General features: G+C 40.2%; 1 protein-coding gene across 4 annotated transcripts in view; it reads right to left on the reverse strand.

The window, feature by feature from the left end:
• ccdc88ab (coiled-coil domain containing 88Ab) overlaps positions 1–20,900 on the reverse strand; it is an 86,506-nt gene that overhangs the window by 44,450 nt on the left and 21,156 nt on the right. For all 4 annotated transcript variants that reach the window (XM_042501659.1, XM_042501657.1, XM_042501658.1 and 1 more), the window contains exon 4: positions 5,126–5,195. In XM_042501659.1, the coding sequence (XP_042357593.1) occupies positions 5,126–5,195 (70 nt within the window). The remainder of the gene's footprint in view (positions 1–5,125; positions 5,196–20,900) is intronic.

A 20,900-nucleotide genomic window follows, 5' to 3' on the forward strand; every position in this document is an offset into this window, starting at 1 on the left:
ACCCTCACAGGATAAATAATTTATAGAGCTAGAGAGGAGCGAACAAGAGGGAGAAACGGTAAGAGGGAGAGATGAAAGGAAAAGAGACAAAAGAGGGAAAGCACCACAGAGCAGAGGCAACACAAACACACGGGAGGGATATAGAAATAGACGAACCAAGAGAGAGAAAGAGCAGGAGGAAGGCGAAGAGGCAGGGTTGAAAATAGAAAAGAGAAATCTCCCTCCAGCAGCCGCAGTAAGGAGGCTTCAAGGAGGCGTAGCCAGCCTCATCTTTTCTCCTCTCCTCCCTTCTTACACACGCTCACTTCTTCCATCCATTTATCCTCTGCAACATGCATCCACCCATCCTTCCTTCCTTCCCTTCAACATTGTTACAAATCATCTGCACCTCCCGATTTTGCATTTACTCATCTAGGCTTCCTTTTTCTCCTCCTGTCCTTCCTCCCTGCTTCATCCTCCACAAGGAAACAAGAGGTCAGAGGAACAGTGACTAACCTTTCTTCCTGCAATGCCATTGTTAATCCGTGTGTGAGGATGTGAGTAAAAAAGAAAAAAATATATGTGTGACTGTGTACATGTGCAATCAGCTGCTACAACGCTCTCTCCTGCCACGATGAATAGATTCATTCAGGACCCGATGACTTGCATGTCTGTAGTGAAACTGTTACAAGCTATCTGATATTGCTTTGACGGCATGCCAGAGTAAATTCAGACCATCTCACTGCAGCAGAGGACAGAGGTGGCTGAACCTTATTTTCGGATTATTTCAGAGCATTTGTGCTTTATAAGACAAGATAGAGTGTCAAAGACAGACCGCCTGAAGCTGAGGTCAGTGTCGTGAGCAACACTGCACGCCACACCCAGCGACATGGCCGATAAATTATATCACAATTTCTTTGGTTGTATCGCAATACACAATGTATATCTCAATCTTCCAAAATCTTCTCGAATTTACTGTGGACTGCTAAAATACCAAACTATTAAATAAAATACTGTTGCAATAAAAATAAATAAGGTATTGTTACAATCACATAAAATAAAGTACAGACACAATAAAGGCAAATAAACTGCTGTTGCACTAAAGGTAAATAAAGTTGTATTAAATGTTACATGTGAGGATTTATTCACTGTAATGGGAAACTAATGGCTCCCCAGTTTATACATTAATAATATTTCTAAGTCACTCTGGTGCTCTGTGGTCACAAAATGCAACTGAATGGTCGAGACCTGCATACACAAAAACACACACCTTCCCTTCAATCATGCTATCTCCAAGGAGAGAGTGATCTGGTTGGACAGCGAAGTGTGTGTGTCTGTGAGAGGGAGAAAGCCATGGGAGAGAGCGAGAAAACCAAAATGCCAAAGTGAGTCCTATACTAGTGGCTCGAAAAACATGAGAATTTATGCTCGATGTATGTAATGTAGTCATTTCATACATCCCACGGGGAACAAGCCAAGATACACTGTGTATAATCTGTGTACAGCCCGCCTCTAGTCTGACTTTGCACTTTACAGGGAGCACTGAACTGGCTAAATATGATCACAAAGAAAAAAGATTTTTTTAAAAACATACTGGTCAAATTGGCATTTTCTTCTGTTTATCTTCATTGTTTCATTCTCATAACTTTCAAAGCTAGCACAGCACTTAAGTCTTCTCAGCCATAAATACACAAACAACTCTACTCTATTCTTTCTCATGAGACACTAGACACCACAACACTAAGAAAACAGACAAACCAAACACTCGCCTACACACACGGTTAACTTTTCTAGCAAAAACAGCACGCCTGACTTTTTTATGAACTACTCCTTCAATTGCACACACATACTCTCAACTGTCAAGCCCCCGCAGTTAATGCTCTCTGTCAGCTGTCAACAGTTGTTCTTCCTGTTGTTGCTACTGTTGAAATGATTTCAGCTCATTAGGAGGTGCTTTCATCCAAAAAACATGTTTTAATTTGTGTCATCCATACGTTTGGCCTTATTTATTCAAAAAATGTGTTTATAATCATTAAAGATAAAAAAAAATCCATATTACATCTGAGATTTGTATGTGGAAATCTGTGAAGATTCTTCAGAGAGAGGATATATTTTTGTCATCAACCACTGTTACAGACTCAGGTTATGCTAACATGATAATAATAAATGACTACAAAAGTTTACATGAATAGTCACAAACTTTTTTTCAAAAGATCAGACTACATCACTGCTAAAAACGCACAGGCTTGAAGACAGACTAAACAAAGGAGGTCCTGTGCGTCTGTGTATATCACTGTGTGTGTATATACGAGGCAGACTCAGGTAAATCAGATACTCAGATACTGGGGGTACTACAGTGCATTCCCACTGTTCACTGTTTTGAAGACACCCCTCCCCCATCCACCAACTAAACACACACACGTGCACACACTCACACACATGCAGAGTCGTCCCCTGCCCCCCTAATGAGAGCATAATAAAAGCCACATGGCCAATGACTTTCAGCTGGCAGCCGCTGAGCCACAGAGCCAGACTCCACAGCCACCGTGGGTCAGACCGACTGAATGATTATCTGACAAGCTGGAGGGTAAAGGGCAAAAGAGACCCTGAGGAATGCAGTCTAATGCTTTCTGCCTGCTCTGGTCCACTTGCTCTGAGCTGCCCTCCACTCCTGTCTGCGCTGAGTCGACTTTAGTAGTCATTTATATTCACTTCAGACATGTGTAAGTCTGTAGATCTGGAAGATTATCAAGGCGCTGTAGATACAGTAGAGCTTCAGAGATGTGCTGCTGAGAAATTCAAACAGTAGTGATTATTTTGGGAGTTCTGCTCATGAAAGAACCCCTCTTGGCTTCACTAGAACGGGTTATTATGGGAAGCAGATGGTCTGATGGTTACTATCACTAGTAGCTGAACAAATACTAAGAACAACGCATTAAAAAATACTTGTTTTTACTGTTAATTTTGCAGAACAGTGATAGATTTTTTTTACTTCCAAAGTAAATTAACAACCAAGTAATGCATGCATGAAACACACAGTCAAACACACGTGTGTGTGTGTGTGTGCTGTGTGTCTGCAGCCTTTTATTGTGCGTTTATTTACCCTTCATGTCTGTGGGGGCGTATGAAAATTAAGAAGGTAACTGTGACCATTGAAAAGCGATGAAAACCCAAAAATAACAGCAATGGCTGTGGTGAAAGTGTGACAAAGGCAGCTGAGGGAGGACGGGATTTAGGAGCCATTTCATCTGCTTAAAAAACACACAGATATCCTTCAACACACTCTGCCAGTTGGGCCTGGAAACAATTCACTTTGACGAGCTGATGATAACATGTGAAGAGGTGTACACAAAGGCTATGAATCTTTGTGTGGGAACTTGTTGCTTTTTCTTTCCAAAAGTAAAACAACAAATCCTATGACCTTGTAGTGGTTTTAGCAAAGGTTTTGCAGTGGGGGCTGATGTGCCAATAATTGACCTACACAGGCTGGGAGCATTTTTCCATCACATAGTTCTCCTTTTATCTATACAGTCCTTTAATTTCCACAGCCAGCACACCGTGACCCTAAATGATGGCCTGCTACTAGTTATCTTATCTCCTCAGTGGTTTCATCAAGGTCACATTGGAATATCGAGTAACACTTCGGGCTGCAGAGGTCAAGCTGCTCAAAAAGGTTTTCATGAAATGCAAACACTTGACACTGCACTGCTGTTGCTTTAAGGCTGCTCAGATGTATTAAATGTCTGGGTTCAGTAGGTCGTAGCTTTGCTGCAAAATAGTTAAATTCATTTAACGCTTCCTTCTTTGATGTATTCTTAGATCTATATTAAGCCATGGAAAAGAAATTTAACATTGTGGTTTACTTTGAACTATCTTGTAAAAAATACAGAGACGCTATTAAGCACCGTCTATGTGTTTTATAGTCAGATTCAAGATTATCACTGGATAGCAAATTGGACCAGTCAACTGGACTAGTGGCAGAAGTGTAATAGTGCTGCTTACTTGCTGATGGAGCGCAACATACTGTTTCGATACACTATCAGCAACAGAAACATTCAGAGAGCCGATCGAGCCCTGATCAGGCCTGAAGAACGGCTTGGTGATGCTCTAAAAACATAGGTTTGAGGTGCAAAAAGCTTCGTTAAAATGGAAAAGAGCGGCAAGTCGCTTACCCTGTTCGAATGCTGATGCACTGAGCAGGTTAGACCGTCTTCATTGAGAAAAACATTCTGATGTTCACTTGTTTGCAAAGGAACAGGTTAGGAAGAGATGTAATCAAATTTTTTGAGAATTGTATTCCTAAAACATGCTCTCAGAGGACAGTGCTCTGTATGTGGTTATTATAATAAAAGGACAAACTGAGGAAATAGCAGCATTCAACCCCATACACTTATACTCATTGGGCTGTTTGAGACTGCACTTAAAATGGACTTTAAATCTGTCATATTATATGTCCCTCCTGGACAGAGTAGCCCAGGATGTTTAACCATGTCTCAGAGATACACAAAAGCGAATCTTTCATTAAATGCTCCAAATGTGCCTTCTTAGAAAAAATAATATACATCTCAGCTTTGAATATGGCACCCTAAGCATTTTAGCTTCATTTAAAGTCTTCAAAGCTTTTGTTTACCATTTTGAAGGCTTGCTTTATGTCACTAAGATGTTTTTTTTTCCTTTGAAATCAACCCATTATCCATTTCCCGTCACCTCAACAACAAAATCAGCATTTTTCACATTCCTCTATTATGTCCCTTTTAATTCTGCCATCATGTCAATATTTTTTATAGCGTAGTTTGGGCATGACAGTTAAATAGGCAGCTCTTTATTGAGCACATTGAGAAACAAATAAAAGAAATGACTGGAAAATTAAATCTAAAACCAGAGAAAAAGTTACATTCCCCATCAAAGCAATGCATAATTAAAATATGTCTATTGCTGCATTCTAATTAACACACAAAAGCTGTGCAAAATTGCATGTGTCCTCTGTGTGAACTGTATAAATGCTTGCTGCTCAAGTGATTAAAGAGGAATGTATGGAGCAGATATGAATCATATCTAGTTTCTCTAGAGTTTCTCAATATTACTCAAATTAAAACTTGCACAGCACTGGTCATCGTATTTATCTGTGTGGTACGTTGAGACTTACCAGACAGAGGGTTTCGGCCCAGAACCAGCACGTTCGGTAAAGGCATCATCACCAGCTGCTGCAGAGTCTCCTGTTGCACAAAGAAATGAAAAAAGAAAGTCAGCAAGAGAGATCACTCTTTAAAAAGAATTACGGACATAAAAATGGAGAGAGACAATTTATACAAACCTAATCAAGCCCAAACAACTTGATCTAATTATTCAAAGAAGTGTTGGATTCCTACACATGGGAGTATGCTTAACTCTTCCATTTACACGTTGACCAAACCACACTTACGTTATAGTTTATGTTTGACTGTTGATTATAATCTAAAGACCCAGAAACACCAAACCGAACCAAAGAATTAGTGGCAACTTAGGTCAACTGCTGCATTGGTCTCGTGTCTTCTGTGTCTTAGCCAAAAGGTTGCACTTGAACACACCACACAACTGAAGCCAACAGCTAACTAGCATGTACATTCTGTGCCTGCGTGAGAGGAAATAACACTGCACACCTGCAGGCAGCATTACTCTATATTCGTCATTTAAAAAGGGACAACGGAAGACCAATAAGACGAATTCAAGATGCTTGTTAGTCAGTTAGCACATGAAAAATCTCCAATCAGAGTGATTTTATTTACTGACAAGCTACACCATTTCTGATGATGCCAATTAAACACGGTGAATTGCCCGAAAAAAGCAGACAAGGGCCACCTAGTGCCAATAATGTGGAACACAGAACAATAATGTGGGCAACAACTGCTCACCGACAGCCCGACATCGACACGCTCAACCGTCGGCGTGGTGGGTCAGGTTCCTCGTCCAGATAGAAAGCTCACTATCAAAAACATTTTAGCCTTTCACACATGTACTTACGTTAAGAGTGCAGAGGTTTTTAATGCACATCCCTTTTAAAGACAGGTTTCGGAACTACGGTAAGAATAAAAACGCTATCACGACAATCCTGAGGCCTTTGACAGTGTGTGAAACGCTGCAGGTATTTGACTGTAATATCTTCTCCTATGACAGCAAATAATAGTGAGGTGTACGTTTTACCGGAGTTACAGTGCAGGCGAGGTGTAGACTTCAAAAGATTATCTAGACAGCCAAAGGAAAAGCGAAATTAACAGTATCAATCTCCTATAGTGGACAAAAGTGATGGTCACATGTCCACCGGTGAGTGTTGTACAATATGTGAGTGCATGTGTGTGGGTGAGATGATGCAAGTGACAGTGGTATTTATGTGGGTTAAATTGCTGGTGTGGGTTTTGCCGCAGGGCCCCCTCCATTCACATGTCAATCATGAAAACCAAAATGAAACCATGAGCTGCAGTTTACACACTCTTGCAGACACACACACACACACGTACAGACACACAGCTGGTAAGGGTGGGCTGAAATCTATTTTGCTGATGTTTTGGTTTAAGTCATCAAATTATGGGCACCACAAGAGTGCAAAAACAAGCTACTAGCAACAACATATTACTTACATTCATGTCTTTACATAATTATATTGCCTAATCTTTGCCCCAAGTTTTGCATTAAACATGGAGGATATGACTCATCGACGGCCTGCCAAAATATTTTTGCAGTCCTAACATTTAGAGCAGTCTAAAGTCCAAACCACAGTTGTGTTGGAAAGAAGGCAGGTTTCTTCAAGCAGAAAGGACATGAAGGTCACCAACTTGAATATTTCATGTCTACCTGATGGCAGACAGCAGTTTGAACTCATCTCACCCGACAGTTTGACGACTCTGCGCAGGTTACTGCTGATGTCATGGCAAAGTAGCTTATATAAATAAGGGGTTTTAGAGAAGACCCCCACCCTCCCAACATAACCATCTGCCCTATACATATTGCATTGCCTCATCGTGGAGGTAAAGGGGGGCAGGAAATCTGACGTCAGTTGGTGATTTTGATTTGAGCCACATCTGTGCCACTTTGAAGCATTTTCAAAATAAAAAAAACAATTACGCTGACCCCGAGCTAATGAATTCAAAACTGTGTGAATTCAAAACTTTGCAACATAAATGTTTCTTCAAGAAGCATATCATCTTTCACACTAATCTGTGGAAAGATGCAGAGCTGTCTTTGTCCGAGATTAAGCACCTCAATGAGCTTTTGTCTGAAAGTAGGATGACAAGCCCCTAACATGATAACTATAGCCATATGGTCACTAAGACCATGCATACACATTAAATCAACATTTGGAAATCATTTCTAAGCACATTTTTTTTCCAACAACTCTTCCAGCTGCAGGTGATGAGAATGAGTGAGAAAACATCAGATTGTTTCAGTAGACAGGTTTCCATTAACCCTAAAAATGCACAAACTGAAATTGCAGAATATAAAATACGCCTAATGGAAACATCAGTTTAGAAAAAGAACACCCATTTATCGCATTAAAAGGTTTACACTTGCATTGGCTGGTACTTCAGGTGATTAAAAAAGACTTACACAAAACTGCAATGGAAACACTTTTTTGGCTTTTACAGGTCACATGATGCTACGGCTATGGGTTGTCGGTAGGAACTGGCTCCCTCATGATGCAGCAGGAGCTACAAGAGCTGTTTCTGCATCACATAACCCTTCAAAAGCTGAGCTGATCATCTGGAAGTTTTAAATCCACAATTCCTCTGTAAAATCGATGACTATCAGCTCACAGAAATCCCTCATACATGGCCGCTCTCACATATAAGGGTCTTGCCTTTCCTTTCACTCGATGATCACCTTTGATTGGAAATAATGACGGCTATAGAAATAGACCTGCTGTTTTGAACATCCATCACCATACTTCTAGAAATTCTATCGCAAGAGGAGAAGTCACATAACATCACTCAAGTAAACGCAGTCATCTCACAATTGTGTTTTAGCGACATCTCGAAAATATTGCTATAGGTTTTGTGAAAATTTATGGTGGAAAGCTTAGTGTTTCTGCAGCTTTGCAAACCTGCAGCGTATTTTCAGAGCCCTTGCTCAGGCTTGCTCATAGCTTGATAGGCTCTCTGAATGTTGTTGTGGCTGTACATCTGGAAACTTGGAGCTCCATCTGCCAGAGTTCACTGGCTTCTTGTGTGTTAGGAAATAGGTGTCACTGCTAAGCTGCCATTTTAATAAAATATTAAATTCTTTCTCTAAGGTTTTCTTCAACACCATGATACAGTTCCTCTTTTCGCCCACATGCCTGTTTCTGTGTTTGTTGTTTAACGAACACGCGCCATTGTTTCTCCATGTCAGGGGAAATGTATTCAGTACAGTTGCAAACACAACTTCAGATGTATCTTCCTTATCAGAGCCTGCAGCAGGGGCGATTGAAACCAGTGGTCAAATCAACCTTTGTGGGCAGTTTGATTTGATGCAGAGGCAGAAAACCACTGATTTACAGAGGAAGATTTGGATAATGGGGTGGAAGATTTCCAGTGGAGCACACACGTCTGGTTTAAAGGAGATAGCAGCACCGAATCTGACAGATGCAATGAGATATCATGCATCAATGCATGCATGTTTTTATTATTTTTGTCCACCCCTGTGTTTATGATTGTGGATCAGGCTCATACAGCGGGTTTTCATTTAGGCAAACAGGGGACACTGCCTGTTGAGACGCTCACTGTGAGAGCAACATATATAAATGACTGTATTTTCACATACAGATCAGTTCTGTAGGTGCTGATTTAAATGTTTTCAAAATCACAAGGAACAAATCCATGCTTTTATACACACACAAACGGACAGAGAAGCTTCTATGAGATGAAGTAAAGGTCAGATTTAGTCACACTGATGATCAGTCACAGTTATTAAAAGAGGAGCATGGCTGCCCTGGTATATCTGTCATGGTGATGGAGAGCTCTGACCACATTTGCCCCGCCTGTCCCTCTCTCTCTGTTTACACTGATGTATCGGGCATGCAGCCAGAGAGGTTACAGTGTGTTATGATGGTGTGCCAACTCCCAACCTCTTCACAGAAAATGAACAAGACCATTACCTTTTCAGATATGTATTAAGACCTTGTATTTAGGGTGGAATATATTGGTCAGATGTTTCATAAATGTATGGACATCAGCAATTCTTTGGATGGTACGATACTGGATTTTTGCCGATATCAGATATGATGATATTTTTCCACCCATTTTGGCCTATTGCCAATGCAAATGGGGATAAATGCACATAATTTTTTCCCCACCTTACTGCGGAAAACATTAAGTTAAGATATATTATGTGTACTCTTATTCTGATGGTCCACTGGCAGATACAAATATAAAATGCAATGGTTTTCAAAATGTAAACATTTACTGGGCAAAACAACAAAACTACTCAGGTTACATATATAACATGCCATTTTTTTGTAAAATCTTCAAACAAAACTGTAAAATTCACTCTATTTTACCAACAGTGAATTATGTGCTCCCTGACACAATCCATCTGACCCATTTCAACTAATTTAAAGAGGGAGCAAGAAAGTTTTTGCTGTCTAGCCAGAACTTGCAAAATGGCAAAATGCAATAAAAATCCAATAAACAAGAAACTCCTATTGCTCTGCAAGGCATCGACCCCTTTGTAATGGAGTTTAGCCTAAACAGGAAAGCCTTCACTTCATGGATGTCATGAATATGAGCAGTGACAACTACTTGCAACCCAGAGGAACTTTGTCTCCAGTGTCTTGCCACAATAAACAAAAGGTTTAGTAAAATATCTTTTCCGCCTTGCACTGCAGTGCCTGAGAAAAGGCCAGCAATCTTTCCAAACTGTGTTAGCCTACTTGTGTAAGCAGACATACCCCAGTAGGGTTAAGTCGCATAGTTAACGTGTCATCTAATCTGCAGTGAGGGATCGAAACTAAGTACATGTACTGTACTTAAGAACAAATGTGAGGTACTTGTACTTACTTGACTGTTTTCTTTTTATGCCACTTTATGTTTTTACCCCTCTACATTTCAGAGGGAAATATTGTACTTTTAACTTCATTTTGTTTATATGACAGCTTTAGCTACTTTACAAATAAGATTTTTGCATAAAAACATACAAACATGTTATCCTTCTTATAGTTGTATTTATTTATTTTTTTCTAATGTAACTTTTTTTTGGGGGGGGGGCTTTTTTTCTGATTATCTTTTGGGCGTTTTTGCCATTATTTTCGATAGGACAGAATGATAGCTTAAAAGGGGGAGAGAGAGGGGATGACATGCAAGAAAGGACAAAGGACAATTTTGACTTATTTTTAAGGTGTTTTTTCCCCCTTTTTCTACTAATTTGAAGGCTTTGGCATGTTTTGTTTATTTCGAAAGATTTTTTCGTAGTGGGTACTTTTACTTTTAATACTTTAAGTATACTTTCCTTATTATCCATACTTACCAACTTTAACTTAAGTAGCATTTTCAATTCAGGACTTTTACTTGTAACAGAGTATTTTCATAGTGTGTTCTTAGTACTTTTACCTCGGTAAAGGACATTAAGACTTCATTCACCACTGCTTATCGGCCTGTCATAAAGGCAGACATGTTCATTTTGAGCCAATGCTGATATTCAGTTTTGAAGCCTTTATTATTGCGCATCCCTAACAATATGGTTTATTATCTATCAAATATAATGATATCATGTACTGACCCAGGTACCAATGATGACTAATATTGTATTAGACAGTTCCAGTCTGGAATGACCAAATAGCATGATGTCTGATGACAGAGACAGATTGACTCAACAAGCGTCAGACAGAACAATCAGCGTAGCTCACACAGCCACAGTTGGTGTCTTGCAGAGAAGCATTTGGTGTGCATGAAAGCCAATCCACCATGCAGAACTCATGACAGCCGCTCTGGGCAAAATCGAAACTGTAAAGGCCAAAGAAACTAATCTGCATCATCAAAGAAAACTATTTACAGCCTAAAATCTAAAGTTTTAGGAGGAAAGAAATCAGATGATTGCACTATGGAGAACTGCTTGTACATATCTTCAAGGCTTGTGGAAACGGATAATCATACTTTCAGCTTCAAATAAAATCACAAGTCACCAGAGAAGAGAACTTCAATTAGATCTTTAGTTTTGCCACAAAAGGCACACACTTTCTCTCCTACACAACCACCTGTCTCAACTCAGACCACTGCCTCCTATTAACACATGCTCACACCTGTCCCCTTCAGGCTGTTTCTGTCTCAGTGTGTCACTACAGCTTCATAATGCAAAGACTTCAACTATTTATCTTTGGTGGAACACAAGTGCAGGGTAAAATCACAGCAAAGTCAACCTGCTTCAGTGCAGGTATCAGTTTAAGAGTTTGCAATATAATGATCTGTACTGTGCAGAGTCATGAGCTTAGTGTAACACTGTGTACCATTCAGTACCACATTTCCTTCCTTTCCTTCCCTTCTCAGGGGTCCACTGAGCTGCTCGTTAGTCTGTGATCCTCTGATCTGCCCTGGTCTAAGCTTGGAGCTTTGTGAAAAAACCCAGGATATTATGAGCTTCAAATGCTTTTTTTCTCATTTCAATCTGCATTCTGTATCCAACTTTATAACAGTTTTAAGACAGATTGTGGCACTGCAGGACTGATTTCAGACTACATGCTTGACAGATGTTCAGAGTGCTAACATCACTGTGTTTCCTGCAGAGCATGGCGCTCTGTCGCTGCTTTATCTCTCCCACCAAATGTGCACAGAGTGGTGTGCAGCACAATGTCTGTAGCTGATGATTTAATTTCACTCTCCATATGGCATAAATTTCAAACTATAAAGCTCTTACTGCTTATGGAGCTGGAAATAAAAGGAAATAGCCAAAACAAACAGGTTATCAAAATAATACAAAGCAAGAGCAAACAAAAACATGAAAATCCAGACAACTTTTTTCATATCATTGTGGTTCAAATTCCAAGGGCCAATGGCAGCCAACTGACATTTTGTGTGGCTCAAAACATGAAATGCATCCTTTACAGGGCTGCCCCCTGAAAACAAGGACAGTTTTTTTGTTTTGTTTTGTTTTGCAGTCTGCATGTCATGTACTTCTAGGGTTGTTTCTTTCCGCAGAATAAGCTGCAGACTGAGTTCTAAAGCTGGAAGCAACTTAATACAACAATGTCTGTGGCTTGTGTCTGTAAAAATACTATGGCACGTCAGGTATAACCCTACATTCAATTTTAATAATTTGAGGTTCACTTCAAAACTTTTACATTCATTTTATACACTACAGGGAGACTGCGTCTCCCTAACAAGCATCTCTTATGTTAGGGATGACAACTTGTAAAAAGCTGCAGGTTGCAACTAGCAGCACTTTAGTATTTCACTAATTAGATTTGGTCATTAATGATAGTGCTGTTAGCTAAAGTGTGTGGAAGTAAATCATATCACATTTATGCATTAAAATTATTGATCTGAATGTTTTGCCTCTAAATTCTATTCAAAATTTAAACTCATTTTCACCTTTATTTTTCAATGTTCACAAATTCAGAATCAAAAAATCATGGTTTAAAAAAATTCAAATAAAACATATTTGAATTGTTCAAATTCGACAGGCCAAACGCACATGCCAAAATACGAGGTATAAAACACAGGTAATATATTTTTCAGAGGCCAAAATACAGAGTCAACATACGGGAACTCAAGGATGAGCAGTTGATTCTAGATCAAGTCAAACAAACATCCAGCCAATCAGGTTACGCCAATACTGGAAAGCTGTCGGCATAGATTCGGCCATCAGTGATAGTGCTGTTCGTTATAATTAGTTATTTCCCTCAATCATATGCTGCCTCCCTAAACTGGCACTCTGTAATCAAAACCTTGAGCACCCCTGATTTATATTAGACTGATGAAAATGATTTTTGGATGCGCAGCACCTCAAGTATCTTCCCAGTCAGACAGTGCATGTACATAAGGCACTGTGTTGTTGAAAGATGTGGGTAATACCATGCTCTGAGGATTAGCTGCAGGCTAATAAAGCTAAACTACAGTTGACTAATATGCAGCTTGGATTAGCTGGTGACGGCTTAGCTCTCATACATAAAACATGATGGACACTGCAGGAGGGAGACCAGCCACCACGCTGAACGTGCCATGGAGATGTGCTACAAAAACTGACGGGCACGCACGTGCACACACACGGCTTTCAAATGAAAAGCCTCACTGTAGCTGTGACAGAGGAAACGTCCTTGGCTCAGTCACTATGTCACTCTCCGATACTCACTGCCGAATCATATCCACTTCACACATGGGGGATGGGAAAGAGTCGGTCATTTAAATTTTCAAAAAAGACAATATTCACAGAGCGAGGGAGTGTTGGAGAAAAAAATGACAGATAAAGGGGGAAAGGGAGGACTGAGAGAGATGCAGCTTTGATTCCAACACTTCTTACTCCAGGCACGCAGGACTGAGCTGCCTCCTCCTCTCCTCCTCCTCCTCCTCTCACCATCCCCCTATCCTGACACTATATTGCTGTATTATTGATTCCAGCAGGATTCACAGCTCCTCAACACTGTCTCCTCTTCCATCCCACAGAGACGTTTAGACAGACTGATAGAATGAGGTGTTGGTTAAAGCGGAGCTTGTCAAACACAATGGGATTCACTCATTCAATATATTGTTTGCAAAGAGATCTGGTTTTGGGCATCTGCCGTCATGTGTATGCGAGCAGAGTAATAAAGTCTTCAAATGAGCTCTGCAGGTCTGTTATGAACTGATATTGATTTACCTCGTCCTCCCTTTGCTGCTCAGACTTTTCTTTTGGAAAGTAAATTTGACATTCTCTATTCAAACCTATGACAAAAATCTATATTTTTAGAGAAAATAATGAAGCATTCACACAAAACTGCAATAATTCTGAGGTCTGCATCCTGCTCTATTGTCTTTAGTAGGCTGAATGGACGTCTGCTGACAACAGAGATAATATTCTGCTGATCTATCAGTCTGGTCGATGATGCTCACACACACACAGACACACACAGACACACACACACACACACACACACACACACACACACACACACACACACACACACACACACACCTTCAGGGCCATGCTAAGATAAATAGTGCATGTGCTTGTACAGTAGGTAAGTGTGTACATTTGTGTTAAAGTGGTGTCAGTGGAAAGGTTATAAGGCTGCTGTGTTTGTGTCTCACAGGAGCCCTGTCTGTTAAACTAGCTCCCCCCTACACCCACCCACCCACCCACACCCACACACACACACACGCCTCCCTACTACTCCTTCCCATCCATCCACGCAAGCACAAGTTCCGCTGCCGGCACAGCTTTAACAGGGGACTAATTGTACTGCGACTGTGTGTGTGTGTGTGTGTGTGTGTGTGTGTGTGTGTGTGTGTGTGTGTGTGTGTGTGTGCCCCAATGCTGCCTGAACCCTGAAAGCCTGAATCACACCCATTCTGCAGACATGGAGCGTTACCATAGAAACGAGGAGATGGGTTTATTCTCCCCACGCTACTGAGTCTGACACACATAGTACAGTACATGTACATGCAAACACACACACACACACACACACACACACACACGTAAGCCCTCTCCTGGGTACGGCACTGCGGACTTCTCTCCTGCTGAAAAACTGCAGAGATTATGAACTTGAAAAGGTTATTACCACCAACAATGGGAAGGAGCACGCTTCCTCTTTCTCTCGCATCGAACACAAACACACACAGAAAGCACTTAACACTAGATCTCACTGCAGCCCCATGAACTGAATCAATGCAAAGAGAGCTTTGCCTGCTGTTGTAGCAGCCAAATCAGGATTTGGTCAACAAGGGTAACTGAAATTGTTTAAAAAGCTTGACCACTTTTAATTTTTTTTTAATCTAGAGTGTCTAATCATTTGTGCAAAGAATAACAATATCAATAATGACAATCTTAAATCCCCTCAACTGAGAAAGTCATCATAGTGTAATTACCTTACGAAATACTGATGAATCAAACCAATTTGGTTGTTCATTTAAAAAAAAAAGAAATAATAATTTGACTATGAAGCCAGCAAAACGACAAAAGAGCTTTTAACTTAAAAGAGAATGAATTATGGAGAACTAAGAAAGACCCTGAGCAAGTTGTTCCATTAATCATCGCATAATTCTTGGCTATGTGCGAATTTCATAGATAAAGAAGTGAGCCAGCGTTCTTGTTGAAGTACTACTAATTAGATTTGACCTGACAAAAAAATTCAACAGTTGCCTTTTGGCTCAACGCCACTGAAGAGAACAGCAGTCGTGGTCTACTGTCGACCAGATGGACAGATCATCTCTTACACGAGGAGGAGGAGAGAACGAGCCATTAGTACTCTGTTTCTTTTGTTCTCCGCTGTTATCTATCGGCTAGAGTGCTTTTTACAACACACCCCCGAGGCTAAACGAGTGGACGGGTTGATCCTGCTGCTCGTCTCAAAGGTGGAGGAGGCAGGTGGAGCTGGGATGACCAACCCCTCCACCCCCACACCACCACCCCAGGGCTCTGCTTCACACTGGCTGGAAAAGTTAACATAATCACACACATGTCGTTCTATGCAATTTAAGTCAATGCAATTATCGCTCTCTTTAAGGTGACACTCAAATGAAGTTTGATGGTTTCTGCTGATTGTTCTTTCAACTCCAATCCACTGTTTTCAATTTAGTTAAAAGCTTTGTAGCGTTAAACCTGCAGAGCAGCTGTGAAAATCGTTTTGTGCAATGACAATTTAGAGTAAACGGTTTATTCATTTATATAGTTTATTTGATAGGGACAATGCAAATTAAAATAGTACAACTTTATGCTGTTGCAAACATGCTGTATTAACTGATGTTTCACAGATAGAGATTATAGTTGCTAGTGTCCAACTCTTGTCCCTAGTTAGTTTAGTGAAGAAAAAATTCAGGGAGCTATTTTTAATTTATTCATTCTTTATATATTTTTTCACTTGACTTTATCAAAGCAAAGTTGCTGGTAGCTTGCAGTACAAGATTTTGAAAGTCGCAGATCTGATTAAACATTTGCTAAGCACATTTAAACAAAGTTTTGTGTTGGAGTTTGTTATATTTAAAATATTTAACACTGAAAGGAAGATTTTCATTTTTATTCTAAATGCACATTGGTTACAAATATCAATTATTAGTCTCATTAACTACTAATAATTGGTATCGGTACACAATAGGGGTCGACCCTAATACAATTACAGTTAAAAAAAAAAACAAACACAAATATAAAGGTGCAACAACCTGGATGTTTGGATGCTACAATTAAAAAAGCAGTCAATTTAAAATTAATTTTAAAAGGTGCGAATTTTAAGGCTGTATTTTATTGTTTTGCCACTCTTGACTCTTGCAGACATGACCCAGTTCAGTGATGGAAAAGAAGAAGCCAGCTTCCAGCTTCCCCTTAATACAGCAACTGTGCTAACACCTTAAAATAGCTCTCTGCATATGGGAACCTACACTACATCATAACTGCCACAAATTCCCCTTCACATGTTCTCCATCACACTCGGCACACGAACATACACACAAAGTACATGCTGCAGAAATGTATGCACACACTGTGTTATTTTGGTGAGCCAATGTTCAGTTCCCACTCCAGGCTGTGATTATATGATGTGACTGGTGAGTGGTTCTGGGTGTAAACGGGAACTCCACTCGACATGAAGGAAAACTGGAAAACTGTGGGGATTTCTGTGTACAAATATGTCTCAGAATAAGTGTTTGTTTACAGAAAGCAGCTAACTAGAAAGACAGCGGCAAAAAGGCCTTGATCAGACTGCCAACCCAAATCCATTTATTGGCAAATCCAGACTGATTTTAGAGAGTCTGGACACAAAAAAAGTCACATGAAATGGATTTTTTGCAAATCAGATCCAAACTGTTTTTACTGATGCGTCTCAGTCTGGACGCTCAAATCGGATTTCAAAGTGTCTTTTGCGTCACCGGCAATGAGACACAACAGTAACATCAAATCTAGAGTAAAGAAAGTGCTGAGCACAATCCACGCTGTCACTAGCAGAGCGGCAGCACAAAGAACAACAGTCCATGGACAGACGGAGAAATAAATTGTCTGCTGGCACCTCCAAACAATCGCACTTGACAGGGTGATTGTTTGGAGAGTGAAATGATGGACCTCCTCTGCGTCACCAGCAAAGCCGCGTAGTTACAAACCACTATGTTGTTACTACAGCAACCGATTTTGATGGTTTGGTGATGTCTGGACACACAAATCCTATCTGATCGCTTGCAAATAAAAGTGCATATACGCCACCTTAAAGATCGGAATTGAGAAACAAATCTGATTCGCCAGCAGACTGAACGTAGCCTCTATGACATCTAAAATTTGTAAAAAAGTCAAATGCATGACTGTTTAGTATTCCTGCCGATTGCTATACACCTTTTGTCCTCTGGGGTCATCTTGACCCCACCCTGTTTTGACTGTTATTTAAAGCATATTGTATAAATTGTCAATCAATTTTGTGTTACACCTTTAGTCCTACTTCAGTCCAACCCATTACCACACATTTTTTTTTTGCCTTTGTTTCGGAATTTAGGGCAATACATCGTCATCATCATCAACAGGATATTCAGACTAGCTACCATGTGAGTCTGCATGACATCACACATTAAGCCTGCAGCTACAAGCACATGCCCTAATAAACTGATTTGCGCATGACTGATGCTGAAAGGAGCAGAGACACAAGGAGCCAACAGGGAATTCCAGACTTATAAAACAAACATTATATAAATTTAAAAAAAAAAAAGACTGTATATTTTGACTGAGTTCTTGTTAAAGGTAATAAAAATAACTGCTGGCTTGAGGCAAAAGCTGTAATAATGAGGATAGAAAATTCTGTTTTCCATTTCTGATGGAGTCAAAAGCAAACATCCATAGCTGCAGTAGTTTGCAACAGACTGTGTGTGTGCATGAGAGGGCGACAGTGTGAACTGCATGTGTGTGTTTCAGCTTCACTCTGGCCCAGAAACAGAGCATCTTTGTGAGGCTTTAGATCAACAAGGGAAAAGGCCAGACTCAGACGCCTCAAACCAGGCAACAGTTGAGAACATGAATTCCTGAATTCTTTACGAAAATGAAGAAAACACATGAATATTTAGTTTTAGATAGCAAGCCATAAAAAAAGCTGTGTCCTCACAGCCTAGAGGCATCAAAATCCAAATATTCTCTGGTTTGTTTTGTTGCAGCCTACAAATGATAACAAATAAAATGGCCAAAATGATACCTGATGACCTATCCTACATAACTTATTTTCAGCGTCTTGCCAAAGACCCTTGCAAAGCTTTGGGGCCAGGCCTGCTCAGCATGAATGGTGGCCTCTGTCACTCTCTAAACAGTCAAAACAGAGCTCCCAGCCTTTACGCCACACCCCAAACCCAAGCAGTGGCAAACAGAGGACAGAACAGCTCTTATTTCCAAAACTCTTACGTTTTTTTGAAGGAGCAGAGAAAAATGTTGCTTCGGTCTGCACAAAAACGCACATCAACCTGCAATAAATCAACGTTCAACAACATCTACAGAAGCTTAAAGATTCTTAACATCTTAAATACACTTATTTCTGTCCCTGGAAAAAAAAGGTATCACCATCCCATCAATCTAAATGAGCAGTTTTGACATTGAATGGCACCAGATGTTTCCCGAGCCCGATTTTCATAAACCAGGATAAAGGGATTCACTTAGCAAGCTTAGAGAAAAGCCACTAAAAGCACAAAGAATTCAGTTCAGTTGGCTGAGGCTCCATAATACACCCCGCTTAAGTATGCCAAACCGAGGCCACTAAATTAAAAAGGAGGCCCCGCGTATATTTGGACTGACCACGAGAGAAAAGAAACTTTCAACGGACTCAAATGACCAAGCATCCGGAAAACTTAATAACCCACTCAGGAAACAGAATTGCGATAAATGCTAGTATGAACATTTACGCTCACTAATAAGTGACTACAATCATCATTTCTGCTTTTATGCAACATTAAAAATGCACACTACATTTATCTGAACAAGCGCACACACGCTTACAGCTGTTCAGCCCTGATCTGTTCACCAGATTCTGAAGTCTGAAGCCTGTCTAGACATTGACCTCCTCCTACACAATCTACTGTACCAGAACAGTAACAGAGACTTTGAACACACACACACACACACAAACATGTACGCAGACACACACTCAAGCCCAAGAGAGCTCAGACTATGAAATAAAAACCATTATTATTGAAATTCTGGTCTTGCCTCAATTGACATTTCACAACTTCTGCACAAAGAACAATCTCCATGGGTTTCCTATGTGGAAAATGGCACACACATGCTGCAAGGATTACATCATGTACAGAGAGGCAGTTCTTAGGCATGCTGTTATTCAATTCACATTGTAAACGTCTGCATTGGTCCAGATTTTTTTTTTTGTGTCTTGATTTCTTTTCAGGTTTTTGCCTTTAATAGGAGATGTTTTATTTAATAGGAGAGGTTCAGTGTGAAAGGGGGAGAGAGAGGGGATGACACGCAGCAAAGGACCAAAAGTTGGAATCGAGCCCATGGCAGCTGCGGTGAGGACATAGCCTTTATACATGGGGCGCCCGCTCTACCAGGTGAGCTACATGGATGCCCCAAAAGCCAGACTTTTTTATGATTAAAGCCAAGATAGATCCCACATGTGATCGACGCAGACAGGCTTCAGCCGCTCTGTTGCATCTGTTTTGGATATGTCCAAGGCTTTACACATTTTGGGAAACAATTAAAGAGATCTTATCTAAAAAATGTTGAAGAACATCTCCACTTATGGCACTTTTTGGTGTGGTAGACAAATGAGGTTGGGGCTTTACAAAAAAAAAAAGGTAGCAACCAGGTACCAGACTGAAGCAGCAGGCACCCAACAGACACAGTGCCGAAAAAATGCAAATATAGTGTGGCAAAACGCCAAATGAGAGTGAATCTGGGGTTGGCTTTTACTTTCTATTGCTGGTGAGCATGTTCCCAAAGAGTAACTAAAAATCCTGCATATCGTACCTTCAAATGAAAAGACCGCATTCCACCATAATCACTAGATCAGGGAATTAATTTACCATTTTAAACTGAAGAAGATCAGATATCCTGTCCGAGGGTTTACTTGGATATTTCACACTGTTTGGCAGCCTTTTGGCAACCATCAAATACACAATAAAAAAGACAGTAAGCAAGAAACAAATCCAAATTAAAATCGAATAAACACTGTGTAAAATGAAAACAGAATAAGTTCATTTGGACAAACTGTTGAGAGACACAGGACATTGACATGAAGGGTCATAACATTAGGCACATCCTGAATTCATTGGGACTATGCGATGGGCAGTTCTCTATATAATAGAATCGATTTAGCAACCTTTTTTTTTACCTTTTTAACTGTTGAGGATATGGGAGCTGACAGCAGTGACAATGGAACACATTTCTATCGTTTCATGGATATAATTTCTATGGCTAGAATAGGGTGGGACGTTGGTCAAATGTGTCTTTTATTATTTCTTTTTCATTGGACCTGTGATATGATGTGAAAAAAAACACATTAAAGTAGTGAAAGGGCAGTAAGGAGGAGTGGACAAAGGATGGGGGAGGAAACACGCTCAACTATCTGCCTCTGACAGTTCAAGAAGGTTAATGAATTAGTCATTTCTTGACGCCAGCGGAGCCTTTGGGAGGAAGAGGGAGGTCAAGAATTTATTGAATTGGAGCCCTTGCTGACTCGCCAGACACTCTAAATGAAATATAGAGCTTTTATATAAGAGACAACATATCTGTGGACACCAGTCCGCAGTAGCCTTCAGTTAGACACTGACTTTATGAGAGTGAATTGTAAATTACTTTTAGGTTTATCCTCTTATCTT

Source organism: Plectropomus leopardus, chromosome 15 (assembly GCF_008729295.1).
Source record: "Plectropomus leopardus isolate mb chromosome 15, YSFRI_Pleo_2.0, whole genome shotgun sequence".
Lineage (NCBI taxonomy): Eukaryota > Metazoa > Chordata > Actinopteri > Perciformes > Serranidae > Plectropomus > Plectropomus leopardus.